Source organism: Sus scrofa, chromosome 6 (assembly GCF_054392235.1).
Source record: "Sus scrofa isolate SSC_HxYL_T2T_F1_AM1 chromosome 6, Sscrofa_HxYL_maternal_Yorkshire_Landrace_v2.0, whole genome shotgun sequence".
In the NCBI taxonomy this organism is placed as follows: Eukaryota; Metazoa; Chordata; class Mammalia; order Artiodactyla; family Suidae; genus Sus; species Sus scrofa.
This window is the reverse complement of record NC_139388.1, coordinates 121,398,767-121,421,245: the sequence shown is the minus strand read 5'-3', so window position 1 is coordinate 121,421,245 and position 22,479 is coordinate 121,398,767. Positions and strand designations below refer to the sequence as shown.

The window sequence follows — 22,479 nt, the reverse complement described above, 5'->3', positions numbered from 1 at the left end:
CTAAAAAGTATGTTTTCTCCCTGCCTATTATATCGTTAGAGGCTTGGCATCTATGTCAAGCATTTGTGTTCACCACGCCAAGTCCCATGAATCAAAGGGACTGCTTTTGAAGCAACATTTTTTACAGAGACTTGGAACCTCTATGTCTCTATCCCCTGCACATTCTATGAAAGAGTCTCAGTACTGATGTCTGACTGCTCTAATAACATCAAAAATAGCTTCATGCAAAACTATCAATCCAGGACCCTGAGCTGGCAGAGATGTGCCAAGAGCAGATGTGGAGACTGTGGAAATTGGATGATATCAATGGTGTAAGGCGTAAGCTTCTGTACAGAATAACATGCTACTGAAACATTGGTGTTAGAATGGAGTGTCATGTACGATGCTATGCATCAGTGAAATACTAAATATATGGGTACCTATCATGCTTTACATAGAAATATTTTAAAGTCAAATGATGAAAGAACATTTAACACAATCTATGAAGGTCACAAGTTATAGGAAACAATAATCTAATGGTTCTAAAGGGGCCAAGAGAACATTGTTCTCAGTTGACTCACCCAATTTTCTCAAATATAGGATGATCCATGTGGCAGGACAACTTAGATCCTTGCCAAATAAAACAGTTTTTCTAAATTCAGCTCACTGACTATTTTCTGGCCCTGCTTTCCCCACCTGATAGAATCGATTCAAGGTACTTCAAGAAATACCTTGAATAGATTTGTTTCCACTCTGCCTCCTCCCAGTCTAGCCTGAGATCCCTGGTTCAAAAAGGTCAGTTACCTGGGGCAGCTATAGAGTTGGACCTATAAGGTAAACATACTAAGGATTTACTCAACAAATGATTGAAAGAACAACAAATAAATGAATGAAACTGGACAGGAGGATGCTCTGCAGGAACACTGATCAATAAATACCAGCAATACAACTTTTGCTTCCTGGTGGTTCTGGCAGGAAGTCAATTCTTTCCAACTCTGGGACTAGAGTGAGTGTGATGCAGTCTGTGTGAGGACACAGACATGGCAGTAACAGCCAGCAGAGCCCTGACAAGATGCAAGGAAGCAAGGCGCTGTCTGCAATAAACCATTATCAGCCACGAATCAGGAGGTGACAGACAGATCATCAGAAAAGATCATCTGAGACTGCCACACATAATCACATTAGGATAGGACAGTTAGAATTAGAACTGGGTCAAAAGATGACAACTCTCTTACAATGAAAGTGTAATTGAGAGAAGAACTTGGCCCTCTGCCTGGTGAACTGGATCCAAATGCCTGTATTAATAGTAAATGAAGGTATAGATGACACATGACTATATAAAGGCACTAGGATGATTTTTAAAACACTAAAATATTTGTAAATAGCTATATAAGTTTTCTACACATACATGTACCATTCAAATAGAGAGATTGTAACCATCTCTCTAAAATGTTTAGATCAAGTTCTTTTCTTGTATCTCCTTTGCCATTAGCCCATCTTAAATTTAAAACAAATAACCTACTCTACCACCTTTTGCTATAAATAAATAAATAAATAAATAAATAAATAATAAAAGTTCAAAGGGATTTAGGCCTTCTCAAAAATAAGTATATCTGGCTGGATGCCCAGAAGTCTCAACATGTAACACTACTGTGCTACAATCAACCATAGTCCAGAGTTGTGCAGGCCTCAGCTATAAAGGTCTGTGCACTTGGGCATGTGGTCTTGCCACTAAGTGCATCTGGTCTAATCAAATCATGGAATATGGAAACATGTGGATCACAAAACACAAGACAGGTTGTATGTAACCAACATGCCCATGTTGACTTATATTGAAAAGTAGCTTCCAAGGGAATCAAGTTCTAATTTCCTTCAACAGCCTAATATATCTATGTCAACAAGCCACATGTTAGCCAGATTTATGAAAAGATGGTTGGTGGAAATAGGCTCAAACAAGGTAATTCTGTTATTTGATTTGACTGTTTAATGTCATTAGGTTTTATAAAGACAGAATTGCATAGTTTTAAAGAGTGCTGGCGTATGAAGGAAGTATAGTGGATGGTGAAGAGAATGAGATCTGGAGCCAGTCTGCCGGGGTGCAAAGCCCTGATCCTTCACCTGATATGTATGTAACCTTGCACAAGATACCTCATGTTTCAATTGCTGTGGTCGCTTAACAGTACCCTAAAACTTCATGGCTCAGCGGTCTGTGTGTCAGAAATTTGGACAGGACATAACAGGGCCAACTTGTCTCTTCTTACATGATCTAACCATCAGCTGGATGACTTAAAGACTAAGCATAGGAATCATCTTCAGATAACTCTACTGTTATCTTAGACACAAGCTTGGGTTGTTTGCTGGAATACTTACTCATAATCTCTCCATGTGGCCTGGATGCCTCACAATGTGGTGTTTGGTCCAAGAGTAAATGTCCCCAAAGGGAGGGCCTGGCAAAAGCTGTTTGCTTTTTTAACTAACTTTTTTATAAAGTAGCCTGGGAAGTCACACGGTATCTTTCCACCATACCCTATGGGCTAGAGAAGCCACAAATCTACCCAGGCTCAAGGGAAAGAGAAATAGGCTACACATCTTGATAAGGAGTGACAAGGTTCTGGAAGAACATGTGGAAGTGATACTATTTCTGTGACCTTTTTTTGGAAAATACAAGTGGCCTCACCTGATTTCTCATTGCCTTACCTTTTCTGTAAGTATAACAACTAGGACAGTAACAATTCCTCATTTCTAAGTTTGTGTCTGTATATCACAAGGTATAACATCAATAGATGACATAGGTTCTATATTTTGTCCAAAAAGAACAGCAGTTTTCTGTTTATATTTCCTTATTACTCACTTACCCAGTGTGTCGTGGGTAAGGGGTGTGAAAAAAAGAAGCTGAAAATGGAGAAAGCAGAGGGAAGATCTAAGATGACAGCCATGGCTGAAAGAATAATAAAGGTCAAGAAAGAAAAAAAAGGAAAACTACTTACTATTTGAATATCTTGGGGCTTCAATCTTCCTTCACGTCTCAGTATTTTTGGTGATAGGAGAAGCCAGGTCTTTCTTCAGCAATGATTTATCAGTACTTTTAGGATCATGGACAAATTAGGGAACACAAGAAGAACACTGTGTGCAATTTCAGGAACTCCATGTACCTTCAGCGATGCACCAGAGGAAGAACTCTTGTTCAGTCTGAAGTTGGTATATCCTTAGAATAATGTTCAAATAGTCACTGCAAAAACATGTGGTGTGAATTCTTTTTATATACATCCTTAAAATCTTTACCTCTCAAGTAGCGTAGTGTCAAACAATACAAATAAATGTGCTTCATTCTAATAGGTGGTTATATCATCAATAAGTTATTTTGTAAAAGTGGGCCAATAAAATATCTGGTTCTAAAGTGCTAAATACACCCATTTCCTGTTATTCTGTTAGTCATTTATTCATTTACTGAAAACCTGTGTAACCACCAATGTTAGCCCTGCTTTGTACAGTGTATTTTATGCGTAAACATAATGATGGCCCTCATGGAATTGATAAGTAACTTTTGTTCACCCCTTTATATAAACATAACCCTTATTTCCTAATAAAATGTTGTGTTAAGAAGCTGAATATCCTCCCAAACATCAAAATTGGAAAAATAACTTGAGATAACAGAGAACAAACCATCACGTAGCTAAGTATTTTCCTTACTAAATTCTAGACAACATGGAAACTATTAACAGGCATTCACTATCTCTTCTCCTTATCAAGCCATTCTCAATGTTCCATCATCCTAATAATCATTAATAATGTGAATTGAATGAATACCAATATATCTGACTTTCAGGAAGGGTTACATTTATTTAGACCTTTGGGGTGAATTTAATATGTATGGAAAACACAAAAATGCAAAAGATGATGAATTCCACATTGTAATTATATATTCCAGTATTTTTTTCTTTTTGTTTTTAGATAATGATTTTTATTTTGTTGCATCATAGCTGGTTTACATTGTTCTGTCAGTTTTCTACTGTACAGCATGGCAGTTACACATACATGTATAGATTCTTTTTTCTCACATTATCATGCTCCATCATAAGTGACTAGATATAGTTCCCAGTGCTACACAGCAGAATCTCATTGCTTTTCCATTCCAAAGGCAATAGTCTACATCTATTAACCCCAAGCTCCCAATCCATCCCACTCCTTCCCCCTCGGCAACCACAAATCTATTCTTCCAAGTTATCAGTAATTTTTAATAGAACTCTTTCCCATAAGGCCACAAATTTTTAAGGTTCACCATTATATCTTAGAGCTTGGCTAATAGTAGTTACTGAAAATTTTTGAAGAAAGCAATTGAATGAAAATGAGTAAATGAATGAATGAATAAAATAATATTGTAAATCAGCTCAGAGTGCAGTTATTTTGGCCTGTAGAAATTGTGATAAAATTTTCTTTAATGGCTTTAGGAACACATTTTTTTTCAAGTTTTCCTTTAGTCAAGACCTTAAGTAGAAAGACTCTACTGATAAGATTTAACTGGATTTGAATTTAAAAGCATCTGAAAGTCATCTTCCTTCTGTTATCAGCTCCTTCTTTTTTCGCACCCTTTTATTATATTGCCAACTCCAACTTTTGTGCCCCCTTATTTATTATCATCTACTGCTAGCTGTGAAACTCCAGTAGTGGTAGCATTATTTACCCTGGACATATATCCACCAATAATTATCATTCCCTCTTTGTTGCATTGCATATTATAACACTATTGGTTAAAATTAAACCAGTCAGAGTTGTGAGGTGGAACCATAGTTAAACATAAAAAAAAATTTTCAATGCCAGCAGAATACCATTATTTAAAATTAAAAAACTTAAACTTCATTGCACATATGAAGGTCACTGACTTTCAGGAATAGGTACTGAATTGGTAAATCCTTCTATACATTCATTACTGAGAAATAATAATGTAAAGGAGCATGACTGATGATGTGAAGATTCATTGGCATAACTATACAGTTCAGTTTCTTGGTATCTGTAGTAATCATGATATATAAAACAGTAAACAGTATATAAAACAGTAAACAGTAAACAGAAATTGAAAGTATATGCACTTGGAAATAAAACTGAACACAAAGAGTAAAGTATAAAGTACCAAATATATCCTCAATTAAGTTCCATTAAATAGGTTTAAAATAAATCCCACAACTTTTGTAGCACCCCTTTCAATTTCAACATTCATAATAGCCTGCATCTTGAAAGATATGTAATTGAGAAGTAGAATATCTCAGGTGTCATGCTTATGTTAAATCAACAACAACAAAAAAAACACTCAAAATAATTTCTTCTCCTGCCTCCAGGGGAACGTGTTAAAGTTTCACGTTAATCGTGTTAAAGTTTCACGTTAATCACTTGACGATTAGATTTTAATTTTAGGGTTAACATATCAACAAAAATTGTAACCATCTTTTCATAAGTACCTCTCCCAGAGAAAAATATTTGCAGACAGTTTGTCCTCTACCAAAAGATAATTGTTATTTTAAGCAGGTTCTTTTAGATAGAAGTTTCTAAAGTTTTAAATGATTATGCCAGAATTAGGACAGGAACACTTAAAATGATTTTCAGTTCATCATTTAGGCTTTTTAAAGAATGCCTATGACATAATATTAATCATTGAGGATCAATATAGATACCAAGTTTTCATGAGAAATATGTTTGTTGACCTTAATAAATCTCCAAGTGTGTAAATACAGAAATATTTGTACAGGCAATTTTCAGCTGAATTACATTTCCTCTGTGCACATTCTCATACTGCAATAAATTTTTTAACAATTTATACTAAAGGTTTAATGTGATAGCAGTTTTCCAAAGAAACATTTTTAATTGCTTCACAATGGTTATTTTTATATCTAGTTATTCAATCATCATCATGATTAATCTGCAATTACGTGCTTCGAAAACTTTTTTCTACTATAAATAATGTGACAAATAAAGCTTTTTGCTTTGAATAAATTTTCATAAGCTGAATTACTAGATTAACGGGTTTGAAAATATTTAAGGCCGTTGATAAAATTCTATATTTTTGAAGCAGCTAAGTTTATTTTTCTATGCTAGAAATGTGAAAAGAATCAGCAACTAAACTGAATCATACATCAGATTTAAAATGATAGCCCATAATTTTCCAGTGGGTAATGTTGGCAAAAGTTACATTCCAAGGGGTTTGTATTAGATTTGACATGTATTTGTTTAGTCATGGAGAGTCTTAGAGGTTCTTGACTGCTCACAGAAGCAGATTAGCCTTTAGTAAGTAATAGCGAAAGTATACCAGTAACAAATAATTGCTTTCTCTGGGTGCTTCTAAACATTGAGTTCCTTGCTCCTTGTCTTTTTACTCTTTGCTTCTCTGTGTTTTGAATGTTTTTTGTGAGTGCCACCACTCTGCACCTCTTGGAAATAGGATTCTAAGCTTCCAAATGTCTCATACCTATTTCAGCACTGGAGCTTGAGAAAAGGAAAAGGGATGGGGAATGAGAAGTCTCCTGGAATGCTGAGTATGCTCCTAGGACTGCATACTTCCCAAGGCATTGTGGAGAGAAATCTGTGAAAGAGAGGGAACCAAAGTCAGACAGACTCAGATGAATCAGTGTTCAAAAAAGAAAAAACACCTCCATAAACAAGAAAAATATTGGAGTTCCCTGGTGGCTGAGCGGGTTAAGGATGATCTGGCATTGTCACTGCTGTGGTGCAGGTTTGATCCCTGGCTCAGGAACTTCCACATGCCATGGGTGCAGCCAAAAAAAGAAAATTATTAAATACAAGGAGGTTAGGAGTGTTAGGGGAAACAGTTTTTGTAATATGTAATGTAATACTTTTAGATAATTCAAATGATGTAAAAATTCAAACAAAGTGATTTTAATTAAATATATATTTTTCTTCTAGAAAGTACAAGATGATTCATTAGAAGAAAATCTACAGCTAGCTCAAGAGTATCAGCAATTACAGACTATTTTCTTAACAGTAAAGGACAATTATTTCAGCCTGTTTGAAAGACAGCTGTCACTTGATGATTCAATTAGAGATATGAAACAGGTAGGTTTTTCTCATTTTTTAAAAAATAATGATTTACTTGACATATGTACCATAAAAAGTAACAAGTGTCAGTCACAGGGTCTCCAAGTCATGGTGGTCCTTCATCTGCCACCAAATGGTATGTTTTCTTTTTATAAATTGCTATATATTTTTATCAACCTTTTGAAGTTGAATTTGAAAAGGTATTTGAGAAATGAAAAAACATAGTTTTTAATCCACTACTTTATATGAATTTGCTTTTAATTATTATGATCTGAACTATCTGAGTTTTGTAGTTCATAGACCTAAATATATTATCATATACTTCAACATTTCAGTTCTATCTGTAGGTAACTTTCCATGATGTACCTTTAATTCTTCCTTACAATGTATGGGCTCCCTATTTTGATATCTATTTTCTTATTAATTATGAGGCTTATTTAGAAATTTGGATAAAGAATTGATTCTCTCTGGCCATTGGAAATCACTGGAAATTCTGGCATATTTTATAAAATCTTCTACAGTACTAAAAGTGGAAAAGTAAAAAACACAGTAAGCCACAAATCAAAAAGTAGAGAAAGCCCTGTTCCTAGCATGTTAAAATTTAGCTACTTTCTCTCTATTCTTCTCCAGTTATTCATTGACAAAAAAAGTTATTTTCCTTTAAATCTTTGTTTCATCTCAGAATTTAAAATTTAAAAACAAGAGGCGTGGATTATATTTTAACAATTCACCTAGCTATGAAAACCAGTAAACCACTAATGGATCCTTTTCTTCTATGTCACCCAGAGTGCGATACTATAAATTAGTTTAGAATGTCAGTGCTATATTTATCCCTCATTATTTTGGAATATTGGGAGGACAGAAGGCCAGCATTTGAGTGTAAGCTGTACTAATTACTTGCTCAGTGATCTTGGCAAATTATTTTCCCTTTCTGACCTCAGTTTTCTCATCTGTAAAATTGGTAAGGAACGAAAAAGAGAATTCCATAGTTACTTTGAAAATAAAATTCCTATGCAATTGTTAAGTAACTATACTTTCATCTGGTATGCTGCTCATAAACACACTGTTTCACATTCATCTACTCTCCTGGGAGTTAAAGCTTCCAAATGTATTGGGAGAGAGGGTATGTATTTTTCTCTTAAAAATTTGTAATGAAGTAGTAGCAAGATGAAGGTAGATCAAGAAGTAAATCTGTGGAGTTCCTGTTGTGGCTCAGTGGAAACAAATCTGACCAGTATCCATGAGGCTGCAGGTTTGATCCCTGGCCTCGCTCAGTGGATTAAGGATCTGACTTTGCCATGAGCTGTGGTATAGGTCACAGATGCAGCTTATATCTGGTGTTGCTATAGCTGTGACGTAGGCGAGCAGCTATGGCTCAATTCAGCCCTAGCCTGGGAACCTCCATATGCTGTGTGTGTGGCCCTAAAAAGATGAAGAAGAAGAAGTAAATATGTTTGGGAAAGCATTGAGAACACAACTACATGTCAAAATCTTAGTGTCCTCAAACCATCGTGCAGGAATCAAAGAAAAGACAGTAGTGTATCCATGAAGCTTTTGTCCAATCACTTCATGCATTTGACATTGTAGTTGAATTTAAACATGTTTAATCTGTTGTTGATAATAGAGGAGGATAAAATTATCAATGGCTATGCTGTATTTCCTTTTCTAACCAGGAAAGAAACAAATTTCATGTATATTTATTAATCAGTTTGTAGAATCTCTTGGTGGCAGATGGAAAAACTCATGCCTGTAAGAAAGATCCGTACATAGTATTTCCATAGTAAGAACTGAATTATCTTGATGTTGTTTTTGGAATTAAAGCTGATCCTGATTCAGGATCCAGGGAGTGAGACCCTCGTATGAACAGATAGTGGGACATGCTAGGAGATTGGGTTTATGTTTGTGATGATCCTTCAAACGAATCACTTTTAGCACACCTGTTTCAGGGAAACTTTCAAAGATTTATTTGTACCTCCAATCATTTTTCATTTCCATCCTTCAGCGATGGAGGTCATTAAGTGCAGGCTGCCCTTGTCAGTGTCATGTAGGATCAATTTGCTGCAATGGACAGAGAGGCCTTATTGATGCTGTTAAATCTGTCAGTGAGAAATCGTATGTCATTAGCGTCTAATGCACTGCTTACAGGATGGAATTTGGCCATCAAAACTGAGAAAACCCCTTAATATTTTAGTACATTTCCTTGCAGCATTTCCTTTGACCAGTTTAGTTTTGGGTACACAAAAGCACTGCTAAGCCTCTGATTCCCTTGTTGAATTTCCTTGTCAGATAAAATGGAATGTTTTGTATTTTTTTCCTGTTTCAGAATAATTCCTTTGCTTCTGAACATACATTCCTTTTAACTTGGTCAATAATTATATTTTAATTATCATGTTTAGGGAGTATTATTCTTTCTACACAAATTATACATTTTTCTACATCTGAGTATTTTTACACCAAGAGTAGCAAAGAAAGTTCGTGGAAGAGTAAAACAAATTAAATATAAAAAAGTAATGTCCCTTTCCTTAACACAATTTTATATACAGATGGCTCAAATTTTAGAATGTTGTAAATTACTTTTGGTGGTAGAATTATGTCTGCTTCTTTTGCACATGTTTTCTGTTACTTTTCTGTATATTTAAAACTTGAAATGGTGGATATTTTACCTTTTAAAAATCAGAAACAAACAAAAACCATTATACCAAATTCTTATTAACCCTGTAAATGAGCAATGGTAGAATAGAATCTAGTCTGAAACTTCTCAGATCTCATAATTTAACATAACAGTAAAGAGGAATGAAGGAAAAATAACCAGAATCAGGTTGTATTTCCATGTTTAAAGGTACATTTTCATCATTCTCACTGAAACCTTTCCAATATATTTTTATATTTTCTTTAAAAAAAAAAAACCTATGAGTAAGTTGATAGAATCACCATGTGTTCATTTTTAATCGCTGTCTCAAGTTCTTCAGGCCTGCAAAGAAAGGCAAGCTAAGCAATCATGAAAATTTTGAAGATTCTGTTGGCTGAAAACAAGATCTCTTCCAAAACTGGTGAAAATTATTTTAATTTTTTTATAAAGCACTCATAAAACTTAATCTCTGCCCTGTTTCAATTCTCAGTGCTTTCATACTAAGGGAAAACAAATTATTACAGAATCAGTCAGTGCTTAACAAGCACTTGTGTGGACCAGGTATCTATACCATGTAACTTGCAAACATTATCTCAGTAATCCTGGGAATTTTTCTGTTATTTTTATTATCATCATCTCCTGTATAAGATATGGAACTAAGATTGAGTATTTCACATGGAAGACTGAGATGGGAATCAAACTCCAGATTTTCCTACATCCAACCACTTCATAACCATGGCATAACCATAATCATAACTTTATAACCATACCATTTCTGCTGTAACATTACTCAGCAATCACATACATGTCTCATCAGGTTTTTAAAGCATGTAAAAACCACATAAATTATATCCACATAAATTATACATTATATCTCTCATATCCAACTGAAATAGATTATTTGAGTCACTAATTGTGTTTGTACTTTCATTTAATTGAAGCCACTTTTTCAGTGATGATTTTCTGGTGGGAAAAAAAAACTACCTAATTAGAAATGATTTAATTCCCATAAGGATTAGAGATAGGTTTCACAACTCTTAAATTATAAAACTTTTTGACTAGGATTTAGAAATTTTACTCATCTCCTTAGAAGATTGTTTTACAGATGAGGAACCTTAAGGCCAGAGTGGCTCAGGGATTTAACATGTATTCAGTGAATTAGAAGAAAAATTGGCCTCGGACACAGTTGCCTTAACTTAGGCTGAGACATTAAATGAGCCTTCACTGTGATATTTTTTCCAAAGTTTGAGAGGACCAGTAACTGAGAAACAATGAGTAACTGCCGTGGATATGCTCACACTGGAGCATCCTCTCTAAGTGACCTGAGCTTGTGAAGAAATCATGTAGAGCCATGAATTAGAGAACTGCTCTGGAGCTCTAAGAGATACTTATGGACCTCACAGAATTCAAACACCTGAGTCATTCATTCATTCAGTTATTCAAAATAAATTGCTAGTCATCCATTATGCCAACAAAGATAGAATAAAATGGAACAGGAATAGGCACCTCCTGTTTCCATGCTGAAGGTTGTGATCTCCAGAGGCCAAGAGAGTCTTTCCTAGAATAAACCAGATAATGAATACAAACCCAACAGCATCCTCTCATCACCTAAACAAAGGACAAATCCTAAATTTTTTGCTATTTCATCTGTATCGCCTTGGCCTCAGTGGACGTTTTCATCACAATTTCTCAAAAATGTTATATCATTCAGAGATCTCACTAGCACTTTCTCTTCCCTCTTTCAGTTTTCAAATGTGGTTTTCCTCTAAAACTCAATTTATGTTGATTTGGTGGGGAGGTAAAGTCAATTCTAGCAGTAAACAAAATTATTTTCCTAAAAAAATGTGAAAGCTGTTTCAATTATCATTCTTACAACCATTTTGTATGGCTTGTTATCTTGCATTTATTAAAAATAGGTTTTGGTGATTTTTATGTGCTTGTTTCAGTGTAAATAGAATTTCATTTATTTGCTAGGAAAACCATAATTTTAAAATAGTTTGTGCCCACAACAGCTATGTAATGACCTGTCAGTATTTCTGCCTTCCTTTCTTTGGACTTGGTGTATGAGCGCATGTACACACACTCACAATTCACAATCATGTTGTTCAAAGGTTCACTATATATATATATATATATATGTATAAACTGATAAACATATGATATACATATAAGTATATATATAATTGAACATCATATGTTTATCACTATTCCTATGACTAAAACTCTTTCTATATATTAGGGTCTCTTTCTCTAATAATTAGTGATATTGAGCATCTTCTTGTGGGTTTTGGCCATTTGAATGTCATCTTTGGAGAAATGTTTATTTAGATCTTCTGCTAATTTTTTGATCTGGTTGTTTGTTTTTTGATATAAAGCTGTAGGAGATGTTTATATATTTTGGAGATTAATCCCCTTTTAGTTGCGTCATTTGCAAAGATTTTCTCCCATTTTTGGGGTTGTCTTTTTGTTTACAGTTTCCTTTGCTGTGCAAAATATTTTAAGTTTAATTAGGTCCCTCTCATTTGTTTATGTTGTTTTTATTTTCATTACCCTGGGAGGTGGATCCCAAAAGATATTTCTGTGGTTTTTGTCAGAGAGTGTTCTGCCTATGTTTTCCTCTAGGAATTGTATAGTATCCAGCCTTATATTTAGGTTCTTAATCTATTTTGAGTTTATTTTTTGTATGGTGTTAGAGAATGTTCTGATTTCATTCTTTTACATGTATCTGTCTGGCTTTTCCAGTACCACTTACTGAAGGGACTGTTTTTTCTCCATTGTATATTTTTGCCTCCTTTATCATGGATTCATTGGCCATAGGTCCTTGGGTTTATTTCTGGGCTTTCTGGGCTGTTCCACTGATCTGTATTTCTGTTTTGGAGCTAGTACCATTCCATTATGATGACTGTAGCTTTGTAGTATAGTCTCAAGTCAGGGAGCCTGATTCCTCCAGTCCCATTTTTTTCTTTCTCAAGATTGCTTTGGCAATTCAAGATCCTTTGTGTTTCCATACAAATTTTAAGACTTTTTTGTTCTATTTCTGGGAAAATTGCCATTCGTGGTTTGATAAGTATTTCACTGAATCTGTTGGTTGCCTTGGTAGTATAGTCATTTTGACAATGTTGATTCATCCAATCCAAGAACATGGTATTTCTTTCCATCTGTTTCTATCACCTTCAATTTCCTTCATTAATGTCTAATAGTTTTAAGAGTGTAGGTCTCTTTCCTCTTTAGATAGGTTTATTCCTAAGTATTTTATTCTATTTGATGTGATGGTAAATGGAATTGTATCCTTAATTTCTCCTTCTGATATTTTGTTATTAGTGTATAGGATTGCAAGAAATTTCTGTGTTTTAATTTGTATCCTGCAACTTTACCAAAATTATTGATGAGCTCTAGAAGTTTTCGGGTAAGAATCTTTAGAATTTTTCTGTGTATAATATCATGTTGTCTGCAAACAATGACAGTTTTACTTCTTTTCCAAGAACCCTGACTTTTTAAGGCCATTGTGTAGCTATAAAATGAAATAATAGTTTTTATCATTCAAAAACCATTTTAAAAGAATTTCAATAGAACAAGTAAAGTGTTCATTGTATGCACCTCCTATGATAGATATATTTTCTACTTAGGCTTGTCTAATGCATGACTTACCACTGCAATTGATTTGCAATTTTGTGGTAGTATCAGTATAACAATTTTTTTTTTTAGTTTTGAACACCATGTATGCATCATAATTACATAAATATTTGAAAGAAATGCTCTTGTAATCGTCTTTCCACAAATCTGAGAACTATATCATATAATCATTTATTAACATAAGTATTAATATGAAATACATATTCATATAGTAAATGTTTTCTTTAGGTAACTTCTTTCTTCAGAGTTTTACTCTCACTAAAAGTGAGAAGGAATATCTATGGAAACCTTACTGAATCCCTCTGAGCTTCTGAAAAATGGGAATAATAGTATGTCCTTAGTAGGATTGCTATAAAAAATATGTAGAAATAGTTAACATATGTGAAACACTTCCTATGTGCTAGGCACTTTGCAAGTCTTAGTGTTTAATCTTACTTAATTTTCTTAAGAACATTATGAAACATAAATACAGATTTTACAAATAAAGCATCTATAATGATTTTCCACAAACTATATTCTGCATATGGAGGATATAACTACTGATATTATTATTATTTTTAGATAAATATACATCTCCTACTTGTACCAAATCTTGGTGTGGCCATACTATTACAAAAGACCTTCAAGTCTATAATACATATTAAGTAGTTGATGCAACCCGAGAACATGGGGAGAGAGGACGTAAATGTAGGGTAATAGTGACATTATGGTAATCAGTTAGAAAACATGAAGATACTGTAAGCAGTAGAGCAATGGGCAAACACCTAATTGGCCAGGTAAAGCTGACAGAAGATTACAGAGTAGAAAATCGCATATATACACATCTATATAATATGGAATAAGAGATAGACTTAACAGGGACACAGGGATTATTCAGAGTTATATCCAAATCTTATACCTAAAACCCCAATTGTAACATATATATTTATAAAAAGACTCCATTCACAATAGATATAACAAGCAAAATTTTCTTAGAAATAATCCTAACATGAAATATGTTATTGGGGAGTTCCGGTTGTGACTCATTGGGATACGAACCTGATTTGTATCCATGAGGATGTGGGTTCGATCCCTGGCCTCACATAGGGAGTTAAGGATCCAATGTTGCCATGAACTGCGATGTAGATTACAGATGCATCTCGGATCCCACATTGCTGTGGCTGTGGTATAGGCCAGCAGCTGCAGCTCTGATTTGACCCCTAGCCTGGGAACTTCCATTATGCCCCAGGTGCAGCCCTTAAAAAAAAGGAGGGGGCAAAGAAATATGTTATTCAAAACTTTATGAAGAAGAATCTTTAAAATTTCACAGAGAAGATGGCAATAAGAATGATACATGCCATGAAAATATTCACTAATTTATTTGATGGGATCTGGCATCTCCACATTACAATTTTAAAGTAATTCCAAGGAATCCACAGTCACTTCAGTTATGACACAATTAAATAGGATTTTATTTATTACACACAGTTTCAGAGAACATATTTTGTATAAAGTGAATTGTACTTAACTTCACCATAGTCTATGTATACCTGTATATAAATTATTTTCCTAGTAAGGAAGAAGTTACTCAATTGTTTTGTATTTCCTTAACTAGGCACTAGGTCACAAGTTATATTTCTTCTGTTTTCTTAAAGTGCACCCAAGTTAAGTAGCATTATCTCAAAAGAAAACCTCAAAAAGAAATTTACCTGAATCTGACCCTTTATGTGTTTGTTAATAAGTGGCTGTGGGGAGGGCAGTCCAAGATGATGGCATCAGAAGATCCTGAACTCATCTCCTCTCAAGGACACACCAAATATACAGCTATGTATGGAACACTTCTCTCCGAAAAAGTAGCTGAACTACTCCTCCACAACAAAGGACAAAACTTGAGATGAATATAAGATGCTGAGACCTAATCTTGCCAAAAACCCCACCCCAAGTGTGGTGACCCCTAACAAGGAGGGATCTCACAAAAGAATGGAGCTTATCCTAGAGGAGTGAGGGGTTTGTGCCCCACATGAGGCACCCCAAATTTTGGGACCTTCTCTGGAGAGACAAGCTCTCTGAATGTCTGGCTGAGAAAACCAATGGGGCTTACATCCAAGGGACCCAAAATGCTGTAGAGAACTGAGGTTATCTTTTTAAAGGGCTTGGGTGTGGTCTTACATGTCCCAGGACCCAGCCCCAAAGCAGCAATTTGACAAGTTCCCAGACTATTAATGAAGGGGATTAATTTACTAATCTTAAAACATCTGCTGGAAAGACAGGGGACAGTTGGAAGGCATTAATAGATGCCATTTTTGCCCTCTCCCTCTACCCTGCCAGCACAGGTGGGCATGCGTGGATGCAGTACCCTCCCACTGCCTTGCTCAGGCATTCAGGAGCGGGTGGTCATGGCTTGCTAAAGACAGTGGAGCCTAGGCAGTTGCAGAACTTTCCTGCTCCCTGGCTGGCACCAGTGAGTGGAAGCAGGCATAGCATTCTCCCAGTTCCTTATTAACACCAGTATAATGTAGGTGGGGAGGAAAAATGTAGAATTTTGGAATGAGTTTAAAATTTAACTTGCTGGAAATGCTATGATATTGGGTTGTGATGATTGTTGTACAACTATAAATGTAAAAAAATTCATTAAAAAGAAATAATAAAAAAATAAAATTTAACTTGCTATCAGCTTAAAATGTTACATACATAAGATGTTATATATGAACCTCACAGTAACCACACGTTAGAAACCTATGGTAGATACACAAAGGAGAATGAGAAAGGAATTTAAACATAAGACTAAAAAAAGTTCTCCGGAGTTCCCATCATGGCACAGCAGAAGCGAATCTGACTAGGAACAATGAGGTTGTAGGTTCGATCCCTGGCCTCACTCAGTTGGTTAAGGATCCACTGTTGCCATGAGCTCTGGTGTAGGTTGCAGACATGGCTTGGATCTGGTGTTGCTGTAGCTATGGCATAGGCCAGCAGCAACAGCTCTGAATAGACCCCTAGCCTGGGAACTTCCATATGCCATGGGTGTGGCCCTAAAAAGACAGAAAAGACAAAAAAAAAAAAAAAAGTCAACAACCACCAGGAAAGAGAGCAGAAGAAAAAAGGGACAGGGAATAACTACAAAAACAGCCAGAAAACAATTAATAAAAAGTACACCCCTGTCAATAATTACTTTATTTTTAAAATTTTTTATTTTTAAAAAATTTTTTTATTACTCAAATGAATTTATCACATCTGTAGTTGTATAATGATCATAACAATCTGATTTCACAGGATTTCCATCCCACAGCCCAAGCACATACCCTCACCCCTCAAACTGTCTCCGCTGGAGACCATAAGTTTTTCAGTGTCTGTGAGTCAGCATCTGTTCTGCAAAGAATTTCAGTCTGTCCTTTTTTCAGATTCCACATGTCAGTGAAAGCCTTGGATGTTGGAGTCTCATTGTATGGCTGACTTCACTTAGCATGATAATTTCTAGGTCCATCCATGTTGCTAAAAATTCTGGTATTTCATTCCTTTTAATGGCTGAGTAATATTCCATTGTGTATATGTACCACCTCTTCTTGATCCACTCCTCTGTTTATGGACATGTAGGTTGTTTCCATGTCTTGGCTATTGAAAAGAGTGCTGCAATGAACACTGGAGTACATATGTCTTTGCGAGTCATGGTTTTCTCTGGGTAGATGCCCAGGAGTGGGATTGCAGGATCAAATGGTCGTTCTATGCTTAGCTTTCTGAGGACTCTCCATACTGCTTTCCACAGGGGTTGCACCAATGTACAATCCCACCAACAGTGTACTAGTGTTCCTTTTTCTCCACACCCTCTCCAGCACTTATTGTTTGTAGACTTTTGGATGATGGCCATTCTGGCTGGTGTAAGGTGGTACCTCATAGCGGTTATGATTTGCATTTTTCTAATAATGAGTGATGTGGAACATCATTTCATGTGTTTCTCGGCCATCTATATGTCTTCTTTGGAGAACTGTCTTTTTAGATCTTCTGCCCATTTTTTGATGGGGTTGTTTGATTTTTGGTATGGAGCTGCAGAATGTGTTTATAAATTTTGGAGATTAATCCCTTGTCAGTCGAATCACTTGCAAAGATTTTCTCCCATTCTGTGGGTTGTCTTTTCATTTTGTTTAGGGTTTCCTTTGCTGTGCAGAAACTTTGAAGTTTGAGTAGGTCCCATTTGTTTATTTTTGTTTTTCTTGTCAATAGTCTAAGAGGTGGATCTGAGAAGATGTTGCTGTGGTTTATGTCAGAGAGTGTTTAGCCTATGTTTTCCTCTAAGAGTTTTATACTGTCTGGTCTTATACCTTTTGAGTTTATTTTTGTGTATGGTGTTAGGGAGTGTTCTAATTTCATTCTTTTCCATGTGGCTGTCCAGTTTTCCCAGCACCAATTATTGATCAGGCTGTCCTTTCTCCATTGTATATTCTTGCCTCCTTTGTCATAGATTAGTTGGCTGAGGGTGCGTGGGTTTAATTCTGGGCTTTCTATACTGTTCCACTGATCTATATTTCTGTCTTTGTGCCAATACCATACGGTTTTGATGACTGTTGCTTTGCAGTATAGTCTGAAGTCAGGGAGCCTGATTCCTCCAGCTCCATTTTTCTTTTTCAGATTATCTTTGGCTATTCTGGGTCTTTTGTGTTTCCAAACAAATTTTAAAGTATCTTGTTCAAGTTCTGTGAAAATTGTCCTTGGTAATTTGATAGGGATTGCATTGAATCTGTATATTGCCTTAGGTAGTAAAGTCATTTTGATAATATTAATTCTTCCAATCCACAAGCATGGTATATCTTTCCATCTATTTATGTCATCTTTGATTTCTTTCATCAATGTCTTATAGTTTGGAGAGTGCAGGTCTTTTGTCTCTTTAGGTAGGTTTACTCCTAGGTATTTTATTCTTTTGAATGTGACAGTAAATGGGATTGCTTCCCTAATTTCTCTTTCTGCTCTTTCATTGTTAGTGTATACAAAAGCCATCAATTTCTGTGTATTAATTTTGCATCCTGCAAATTTGCCAAATTCATGGATGAGCTCTAACAGTTTTCTGGTAGAGTCTTTAGGATTCTCTAGGTATAATATCATGTCATCTGTAGATAGGGATAGTTTTACTTCTTCCTTTACAATCTGGATTCCTTTTATCTCTTTTACTTCTCTGATTGCTGAGGCTAGGACTTCCAAAACGATGTTGAAGAGTAGTGGCGAGAGCGGACATCCTTGTCTTGTTCCTGATCTCAGCAGGAATTCTTTCAGCTTTTCACCATTGAGAATGATTTTCACTGTGGGTTTGTCATATATGGCCTTTATTATGTTGAGGTAGGTTCCTGCTATGCCCACTTTCTGAAGGGTTTTTATCAGAAATGAGTGTTGGATTTTGTCAAAGGCTTTTTCTGCATCTATTGAGAGGAACATATGGTTTTTATTCTTCAGTTTGTTAATGTAGTGTATCACACTGATGGATTTGCAGATATTAAGAACCCTTTCATCCCTGGGATAAATCCCACTTGATCATGATGTACAATCCTTTTAATGTATTGTTGGATGCGGTTTGCTAGTATTTTGTTGAGGATTTTTTGCATCGATGTTCACCAGTGAAAGTGGCCTGTAGTTTTCTTTGTTTGTGGAATCTTTGTCTGGTTTTGGTATCAGGGTGATGGTGGCCTCATAGAATAAATTTGGGAGTATCCCTTCCTCTGCAATTTTTTGAAATAGTTTCAGAAGGATAGATGTTAGCTCTTCTCTAAATGTTAGATAGAATTCACCTGTGAAGCCATCTGGTCCTGGACTTTTGTTTGTTGGAAGCTTTTTCATCACAGTTTCAATTTCAGTTCTTGTGATGGGTCCATTCATCTTTCCTATTTCATCCTGGTTTAGTCTTGGAAGATTACACTTTTCTAAGGATTTGTCCATTTCTTCTAGTTTTTCCATTTTATTGGCATATAGTTGCATATGGTAGTCTCATGATCCTTTGTATTTCTGTGATGTCCGTTGTTACTTCTCCTTTTTAATTTCTAATTTTATTGATTTGTGTCCTCTCTTTTTTTCTTGATAGGTCTGGCTAAGGGTTTATCAATTTTGTTGATCTTTTCAAAGAACCAGCTTTTCATTTCATTGATCTTTTCCATCATTTTCTTTGTTTCTATTTCATTGATTTCTGCTCTGATCTTTACGATTTCTTTCCTTCTACTAACTTTAGGTCTTGTCTGTTCTTCTCTCTTGAGCTACTTTAGATGTAAAGTTAGCTTATTTATTTGCGCTTTTTCTAGTTTCCTGAGGTGGGCTTGTATTGCTATAAACTTTCCTCTTAGAGTGGATTTTGCTTCATCCCATGGGTTTTGGAGTGTCATATCTTTGTTGTCATTTGCTTGTAGGTATTTTTTAATTTCCTTTTTGATTTCTTCAGTGATCCATTGGTTGTTTAATGGCATGTTGTTTAGTCTCCACGTGTTAGTGTTTTTTGCAGATTTTTCCTTATTGTTGATTTCCAGTCATATAGCATTGTGGTTGGAAAAGATGCTTGCTATGATTTCAATTTTATTAAAGTTACCAAGGTTGGATTTGTTTCTGAGAATGTGATCAATCTTAGAGAATGTTCCATGTGCACTTGAGAAGAATGTGTATTTCTGTTGCTTTTGGATGGAATGTCCTATAAATATCTACTAAGTCCTCCTGGTCTAATGCTTCATTCAGGGCCTGTGTTCCCTTATTGATTTTCTGTTTGGGTGATCTGTCCATTGCTATAAGTGGGGTGTTTTATTGTTGATTTGTCCTTTTAATGTTGTTAGCGATTGCCTTATAAATTGTGGTGAACCTATGTTGGGTGTGTAGATATTTAAAATTGTTATAAATTCTTCTTGGGTTGATCCTTTGATCATTATGTAATGACCTTCTTTGTCTCTTAAAATAGTCTTCATTTTAATGTCTATTTTATCTGATATGAGTATTGCTACTCCAGCTTTCTTTTGATTCCTGTTCGCATGAAATATTTTCTTCCATCCTCTCACTTTCAATTTGTATGTGTCCCTAGAAGTGAAGTGGGTCTCTTGAAGACAGCATATGTATGGATCTTGCTTTTGTATCCATTCAGCCAGTCTATGTCTTTTGGTTGGGGTGTTTCGTCCATTAACATTTAAGGTAATTATTGATATGTATGTTCTTATTGCCACTTTATTCATTGCTTTGGATTTGTTTTTGTTGCTCTTTTTCTTCCCTTCTTCTCTTTGTCTGTCCTCTTCTGGTTTGATGACTATCTTTAGTGTTGTATTTGAGTTGATTTTTCTTTGTTTGTGTATCAATTGTAGATTTTTGATTTGCAGTTATTCTGAAATTTTGATATGAGTCTATATGTATATGAGATTGTTTTAAGTTGTTCTCTTAATTGCTAGTTCATTTCCAGAGTCCTGCATTTGTACCCACCTCTTCTCATCATTTCTGATTTTGGTGGTATAATAGTGAATGGATGATTTCATATCTTTACTGTATATATACCTTTACTGGTTAGCCATGTCATGTGTGGTATTTTTGTTTCCTGTTGCTGTCTTTTCTTTTCTGCCTAGAGAAGTTCCTTTAGTATTTGTTGTAAGGCTGGTTTAGTGTTGCTGAATTCTCTCAGCTTTTACTTATCTGTGAAGGTTTTGATTTCTCCTTCAAATCTGAAAGAGAGAGAGACTTGCTGGGTAAGGAATCTTGGCTGGAGGATTTTTACTTTCATCACATTAAGTATATCATGCCACTCCCTTCTGGCCTGCAGAGTTTCTGCTGAAAAATCTGCCAATAACCTTATTGGGGTTTCCTTGTATGTTACTTGTTTCTTTTCCCTAGCTGCTTTCAAGATTTTCTCTTTGTCTTTAATTTTGGTTAGTTTGATTAGTATGTGTCTCTGTATATTCCTCCTTGATTTTATTTTATATGGTACTCGTTGTGCTTCCTGGATTTGAGTGAGTCGTTCCTTTCCCATGATAGGGAATTTTTCAGCTATTATCTCTTGGAATATTTTTTATATCTCCTTCCCTCTCTCTTCTCCTTCTGGCACCCCTATAATACGGATGTTGGTGCATTTAATGTTGTCCCAGAGTTCTCTGAGACTCTCTTCATTTGTTTTCAATCTTTTTTCTTTTTTTCTGTTCAGCTTTTGTAATTTCTACTAATCTATCCTCCACCTTGCTTATTCATTCTTCTGCCTCCTGTATTCCACTGTTAACTGCTTCTAGTGAGTTTTTTATTTCAGTTATTGTATTTTGCATCTATTCTTGTTTAAGTTTTATATCTTGTATCTCTTTGCTCATGTAAATTCCATCTTTGCCTCAGTTTATTTCCAGTGTCTTGCATCATCTTCAGCATCAACAGTCTAAAGTCTTTTTCCTGGAGTCTGAGAATCTTCTCATCACTTAGCTGATTTTCTGGGTTTTTTTCTTTTCTCCCTCCTCTGAGTTATAGTTCTTTGTCTTTTCATTTTTATAGGTTTTTGGTGTGGTGACCTTTTTCAGATAATAGAGTTGTATAGCCTCTCCTACTTCTGGTGTCTGCCTCCCTTGTGGCTGAAGTCAGTACGGGGGCTTGCTGTAGGCTTCCTGATGGGAAGGGCTGATGCCTGCCCACTGGTAGGTGGAGCTGATTCTAATCCCTCTTGTGGGTGGGGTTTTGTCTCTGGGATCAGATTAGAGGTGGCTCAGTGCCTGAGGGGTCTTTAGGCAGCCTATTTACTGAGGGGCAGGGCTCTGATCCCACCTGCGTTGTTGTTTGCCCTGGGGCTTATCAGTGCTGACTGACAGGTGGCGCCAGGTTTTCCCAAAATGGCCACCTCCATAGAAAGGCATAGCTGCTGAATATTCCTGAGAGCTTTGCTTTCAATGTCCTTCCCTCACAACAAGCCACATTCACCCGTTTTCCCAGGATGTCCTCCAAGAACTGCAGTCAGGTTTGACCCAGATTCCTATGGAGACTTTGCTTTGCCCTGGAACCCAGTGCACATGAAAGTCTATGTGCGTCTTTCAAGAATGGGGTCTCTCTTTCCCCCAGTTTCATGGAGCTCCTGCACACATTCCCCAGTGGCTTTCAATGCCAGATGCTCCAGGGGCTCTTTCTCCCTGTGCCATATCCCGACATGTGCGAGTTTGATGTGGGGCTCAGAACTCTCACTCCTATAGGTGAGTCTCTGTGAACCAGTTACTTTCCAGTCTGTGGGGCTTCCCACCTGGGAAGTACGGGGT

At 35.9% G+C, this 22,479-nt stretch overlaps 1 protein-coding gene across 2 annotated transcripts in view; it reads left to right on the top strand.

Moving 5' to 3' along the window:
• Positions 1-22,479, top strand: part of CCDC178 (coiled-coil domain containing 178) — a 452,566-nt gene that overhangs the window by 290,399 nt on the left and 139,688 nt on the right. For both annotated transcript variants that reach the window (XM_084964434.1, XM_084964435.1), the window contains one exon: positions 6,892-7,041. In XM_084964434.1, the coding sequence (XP_084820560.1) occupies positions 6,892-7,041 (150 nt within the window). The remainder of the gene's footprint in view (positions 1-6,891; positions 7,042-22,479) is intronic.